General features: G+C 33.5%; 1 protein-coding gene across 1 annotated transcript; it reads right to left on the bottom strand.

Moving 5' to 3' along the window:
* Window positions 1-899: 899 nt before the first annotated feature.
* LOC127707403 (uncharacterized) lies at window positions 900-4,078 on the bottom strand (the record flags this gene model as incomplete). Its single annotated transcript, XM_052211878.1, has 3 exons — window positions 900-904; window positions 2,749-3,450; window positions 4,003-4,078. Coding segments are annotated over 3 exons (783 nt in total), but the record flags the coding sequence as incomplete, so codon positions are not given.
* Between the last annotated feature and the right edge of the window lie 2,955 nt (window positions 4,079-7,033).

Raw genomic sequence — 7,033 nt, 5'->3', positions numbered from 1 at the left:
GGTCACCTCGTTTAGAATTATAGATTTTATGACTGGAGACAACAATAAAATGATTATTTATTTCGCGCATGTCTATATTAAATACATTCGTTATCTCATTTATCATCCAGCAGTCACTGATATGACATTGGATAGATCAGAGAACCAAAAAGAAAATAACACTTTAAATAATTGTGTGCGTCCAAAGTGCTTTTCTGGATTTAACTTAATCAGAAACGCTCAAGGTTTCAATCCATCAAATTATACCATGTTATAGTGATTGTTTACAAAACCATACAGGCATCAAACCATTTATGCATACCGTGTTCCATACCACTCCATCGAAGAAAAAACACGTTTTACAGTTTGCCCGTTTTCAATTATATTCGTGTTTTTGTTTGAAAAAAAAAGTTACATGTTAATTGCGGACATCTGTTTCTTCCGGTGGCAAACATTAAAGGTGACCTCTTTACAGTGAATGACATTTATAACAGTTGTCTATATGAAAAGTGGAATGTTTTAGAACATGACCAAATTAGATATGAATAAAGTATATACGTAAAAAAGTGAACAAAAAACACTACGAAAATAAGTAAAAAGAAAAAAAATATAATATGTTAGGCATGAATTGGTTTTACAGTGTGTTACTGGTTAACTACGAAATTTCTTATTTCTAAATCTTCAGATATGAAAGTTTCTTATGAAGAACTAAAACAATCGTCGTATTTTACTTTGAAGGATAAGATAGTAAAGCACAAAAAATAGTTGAAAGTGTTTCTGTGTCGATCAATTCATTTTCGAAAGAAAAGTTTTATCCTCGTTCATGCTGTGACCTATGCAGGATGGATATAATCAGAATCTAATGCATTTTGGGTATTATTTTTAAAGGCGTTATTCAAATTGTTGTGAATGGTTTACAATCACTCTGTTGTACAAACAATAAAATTACCCAAATCCTTCAAATTCCAATTGTACGGCGAATGAGATAAAAACAATAACTTGTTTTTGTAGCGAGTGGACAACTATTTAATTATTTGCTTGGAGAGGGTAGGATAATTTGGAAAAAAAATAAACTTGGCCAGGGAAGAACTGAAATGAATTTCTTTGCGCAAGACAAAATCAAAATGAATATTCTGCCATATACTTATGACACAAAATGCAGGAAACAAATTTGTACGATAATGAAAAAAAAAAAAGCATGCGAAGCAACAGGTGAAATTAAATAATCAATCCGAAAAAATCCTTTCGACCCCCCTCCCCCCTTTTCCAAATATCAAATGGTGTTACCCTAAAAGAATACGAGTACACAATATGTGTAATTGTCGAACTTGCAAAGTTATCGAACAATATCAAAAGGAGCTCGAACTCATCTGTTAATTTTTGTACGGACGATTAAAATTCTTCGATCGACTTTTGTTCATTGTTGAAGGCCGTACGTTGACCTATACTTGCTTACTTCTATGTAATATACTCTCTGGTGGACAGTTGTCTCATTAGCAATCATACAACATCCTCTTAATTTTTGTTTTAACTAGGAAAGGAGTCGCGTTTAGTATAATAAAACGAGTCGAATTTTACAGAATATGAATATTCAGATGATTTTTTTTCACAATGAATTGAGACAAGTTGGTGTATCATTCACTATTTTTTCATTCTTTTTGTCTATTTTAATATTGTTCGGACCTTAACAAAAAACATTGACAGTAACGAAAACTGCAAACTGCATGTAAAAATTCAAAATCGCCGAATGTATTCATGCTTTAGCATTTGTTTCTGTGAGTTGTCGTATTACCTTGTGCATTTATAACAATCTAAGTGAAATACAGATCATTTAGTCACGCTTTGCTTAGGGGTCATCCATAATTGTCAACCATTTTCCAAAGTGTACAAAACATACACTATTTCAGACCCCCACCCTCCCTCAAAAAGTGTATATCAATCATTTTCAGACTTCAAGACAAGAATCAATCATTCTTAATAAAAAGATCCTGTCTATTATAGTGTAGTTAAATATAGAAATTTGCATTGAAAATAAACTGAAACATGTCTGACTGTTTTTTTTTATGACATCTATCTGTGATGCTGTGGAAACGAAAAAAATCTGGATATAAGAAAAAAAGCGTACGGTAAAAATGTTGATTGTTTAACCCCCTCCCCCCAAGTGTACGTTTGTACACTTTGGAAAACGGTTGACAATTATGGATGACCCCTAATACAAGGATATGAAAAAACTTCGTTCTTCTTTCTATTCTGCTAATTAAAACATCAGTCAATGAAATTTCTGCCTTCATATTTTGAAGATGTGTATCATTACGACAAAACAAGGAGATCTCGAAGGGTCTTTAAAGAAGAAAGTAGAACGATGCGTTGTCGTGAACTTGTAAGGGAGCTACCATTTGATTATTATTGGGGGTTGGGGAGGAGGGCTGGGGGTGGGGGGATGGCTAGGATGAAATTTGAAAAAAGACAGGACAGGAGTTTTGAGTAAAAAAAAAAGGCAGAATGAGCAACTTGGCAAAAAAAAAAAAAAAAGGCAGGATGACATTTTATGTAAAAAAAGTCAAGATAAACTAATAAAAAAAGGCAGGACCGAAAAGACTGAAAAATAAAAAGGCAGGACAGAGATTACAACAAAAAATAAATAAATACAGGACAAAATTTTTCATCCTAGCTCCCCCATAAAAATGAAATGGTAGCTCCCTAAGCGAAGCTTAAACACAGGAACCTTATTTCCTTTAGATTGCCTTTGTGAATACTTTATAAACTTACTTTGTAAAGCCTGTTTTCTGCCAACATCTGCTTTATGTTCTATGTTGCCTAATGGTATTCCGAATACAACTTCCGGTGGATTTCTTTGCACGTGAATTATATTTGGCACTAGATTTAATAAATATACCCAATAGAATCCGAATGGCGGATAGTCACCATGAACCATTATCAAACATGGTTTTAAAAACTTACTAGCACTAAGAAAGCTAAGAAAATGATAAAAATTAATTTCTTTTTTGGAAAACCAGATATAATGAACTAGACTTGGCACTGGGTTGCCATCGTAACAGTTCTGCATTACAAATTCAGAAATGCATTTTGAATTTTCCGGAAAAGTTTGAATTGGCGTCATTTGTTTAACGTTCACTAATTCGATGGTTGGTTTACTCTTACATTTGATATAAACCTGCGCACGCGCAGATGTCGCACTTAAATGTGGCATATCAGGACAAAGCGATACGCAGTTGAAATCCCACTTATGAGAATTTTCTGCAGGACATCGGTCAGCTTTTTGTCTTGTATTCTTCTCTTCGTCAAAATATGATGTTAAATTATCCCTTAATTTATCCAGTAAGACTGACTTGTCGAGAGCTAAAGTATCAACAGACCGGGTACTAGGACGGGAACTGTTCCCTGTTTTGTTGATATTACATGAACAGTTCGATTGTTCAGATATGCACCGATAACTTGTGCAAGGTTTCTCTGAAAATAAAATGAAAATTTTTTTTATAGGTCAAATTTTAAAATAACATGAAAGATGCTAAATTATATGTTATGTTAAATTGATTAGCACAGAATTAATTGAACAAGAAGAAAGCAAAAAGTATTCACCAGAGCTGCAATGAAAAAAAGTAGGACAGAAAACTCATTCTTATTCCAACATTCAAAATGTCATTACATCAATTATACAAATCCTTTTTAAATATTATAACATTTATTTTTCAATACAGTAAGGGAGCTACCATTTGATTTTTATTAGGGGGTGTGGCTAGGATGAAATTTGAAAAAATAGGCAGGACAGGAGTTTTGAGTAAAAAAAAAGGAGGGATGAGACACATGCAAAAAAAAAGTCAGGACGACAACTTAGGTAAAAAAAGTCAGGATAAACTAAAAAAAAAAAAAAGGCAGGACAGAGATTACAGCTAAAAAAAATGCAGGACAACATTTTTTATCCTAGCCCCCCCCCCCCCCCCCCCCCCCATAAAAATCAAATGGTAGCTCCCTTATAACGTTCAAAATAAAAACTATCTATACTTGGTTGTTTTTTGCTAGATAAAATTATTGAACACGAATAGTTACAAGTAAGTTTTCTTAATTGAATTGTTTCGTATTTTTCATGTCGGGGCCTTTTAAAGCGAAAGATACGGTATGGGTTTTTCTCATTGTTGAAGGCCGTACGGTTGCCTATAATTGCTTACATCCACTTTATTTGAACTTTGGTGGATGGTTGTCTCATTGGCAATCACACCTCATCTCCTTAGTTTTATAATGATGTTATGAATATATAAAGATACTAAAATTTGAAGATCTACTAAATAAATGTATGTCAATATTTGGAATATAATTTAAACAGTACTTTACATCCAGTATAGTCCACGTTAGCTTGTTGCCTAGGACTTAAGTTTAATGCCTAATTTTACTTATTGCCTAGGACTTGAGCTTAATGCTTAATTTTACTTATTGCCTAGGACTTAAGCTTAATGCCTAATTTTACTTATTGCCTAGGACTTAAGTTTAATGCCTAATTTTACTTATTGCCTAGGACTTGAGCTTTATGCCTTATTTTACTTATTGCCTAAGGCTTAAGCTTAATGCCTAATTTTACTTATTGCCTAGGACTTAAGGCCTAATTTTACTTATTGCCTAGGACTTAAGCTTAATGCCTAATTTTACTTATTGCCTAGGACTTAAAGCCTAATTTTACTTATTGTCTTGGACTTAAGCTTAATGCCTAATTTTATTTATTGCCGCTAATATATATGATCAAAGACTTGTTAACACTTGGATTACTCTAATTACACAAGTATGGACCAATTAAAATCTCCTAAAATAGAGTAACTCCTGGGCTGATATGCATAAAACCACTTAAGTTAAGATATTTATTCGTAGTGCTAACTTATCGAAGGACATGAAGAAAAATCCGTCTTTTCGGAACAAATCTTAATTTAAGTAGCTTTATGCATATCCGTCCTGATCTTTTTATAGCTCTGCACCGGTTCAAATAGATAGGTACGCACTATTGCCAACAAATCTGAACTTAAGTAGCTTTATGCATATCAGTCCTGATCTTTTCGTAGCTCTACACCGGTATAATAGATAGGTACTTACCATGGTCAACAAATCTTAACTTAAGTAGCTTTATGGATATCAGTCCTGATCTTTTTATAGCTCTGCACCGGTTCAAATAGATAGGTACTCACTATTGCCAACAAATCTTAACTTAAGTAGCTTTATGCATATCAGTACTGATCTTTTTATTGCTCTACACCGGTACAATAAATAGGTACTCACTATTGCCACATATCTTAACTTAAGTAGCTTTATGCATATCAGTCCTGATCTTTTTATTGCTCTACACCGGTACAATAAATAGGTACTCACTATTGCCAACAAATCTTAACTTAAGTAGCTTTATGCATATTAGTCCTGATATTTTTAAAGCTCTACACCGGTACAATAAAAAGGTACTCACCACTGCCAACAAATATTCGTTGATGTCTTGATTGTTGTGAAATTATATACTGTTGTTCCCATACATTTTCTCTTTGTATGTATCCGAATATTATAAGTAAACATAAAACTATTGAAATTATAACATTTCTCAAATTTTCGTTCATTTTTATTTATTAAACCTACATGCGCATATCGCTTTAATTGATTTCGTATATGAAATGGTAATTTCGAAAATTCAATATCTAGGTTAAGACTTTTTTCTTAGTTTTATACTTTTTTCTTTTTTTTTCTCTCTATTCCACAATTTTATCAATCTGAATTATCCATATTTCATTATCACAGAAGCAATGAATAACAAATCTTTAGCATTTTGTCCCGTATATTGAAAGTTTCTTTCTGTCTTGTTGAAACACATATCCATCCTGTTGCAAATTTGTGCACTGAATTTTTATATGTGTGCACTAAACAAGTGCATCATAAAATTAGAATTCAGCTCCAATTTTTCTCCCATACTTCTATAGTAATGATGAATTGCTCAATGCGATATAGACATGTACAAATTTGCAACTTTTACAACAATTATAACAAATCTATTGACAGTCAGCTGTTTTTCATGTATTGCTACAACCCGTCCACTTTGAGTTGCAATCTATGTTAAATGTATTGCATTACAATCTATCATAATGTCATTCGAGCATGACGGCTGAATAACCATTGATTAAAAAAGTGAAACAATGTTTCTCGTGTAACAACATCGACATAATAATTTGTTCACTACAACTTTAACTGTAATATCTGTGCCCATTTGGCCATTGGGGCGTAATAATTGACAGAAAACATATTTGTTTATTTTCTGATACATGCAGTTAGGTGACGACCATTTGTTTTTCTGGGGCGGGGTAGGGGGCGAGAGTGCAGGAGAATTTTGAACTTGAAATGAATGACTTGGCTTAGAACTGAATATAGATAAATTTGCACAAGACAGGTTGAAAATGAGTATTCTGCTACACAAAATTCAGGAAACATAGGTGTACTAATGTGAAAATAAATTTTCGCGCTCAAAAAAAAATATTATGAGTAGCGAAGAGATGAAAATAAATGATCAGCTGGCCACTAAACAATAATGTATACTAGTTCAGCGAATATTGACGTCACACTAAACTCAGAAATATATAAATGAACCAAAATAGAAGAAAAAACATACAAGACTAACAAAAGCCAGAGGTTCCTGACTTGGGAAATGCGCAAAATGCGGCGCGTTTAACATGTTAAACAGGTAGTTAGGTGACGGCCATTCGAATTTCTGGGGCAGGGTGGGGGTACGAATGCAGTAGAATTTTGAATTTGAAATGAATAACTTGGCCTGGTAATAACTGAAAATAAATAGATTTGTACAAAACAGGTTGAAAACGAATATTCTGCAGCACAAAATTCAGGAAACAAATGTGTACAAAAGTGAAAATATTTGTTTGCGCGGCATGTTCGCGGAAAAAAATAATCATACGAAGCAGCAGATGAGAATAAATGATCAATCCAGAAATAATCCTCCTTGCCCCCCCCCCCCCCCCCCCCCCCCCCCCCCCCCCCCAATGTCAAATAGTCGTCCCCTCAT

Source organism: Mytilus californianus, unplaced genomic scaffold (genome assembly GCF_021869535.1).
Source record: "Mytilus californianus isolate M0D057914Y unplaced genomic scaffold, xbMytCali1.0.p SCAF_69, whole genome shotgun sequence".
Classification (NCBI taxonomy): Eukaryota; Metazoa; Mollusca; class Bivalvia; order Mytilida; family Mytilidae; genus Mytilus; species Mytilus californianus.
The sequence above is the reverse complement of the archived record's forward strand: the minus strand, read 5'-3'. Positions and strand labels throughout refer to the sequence as shown.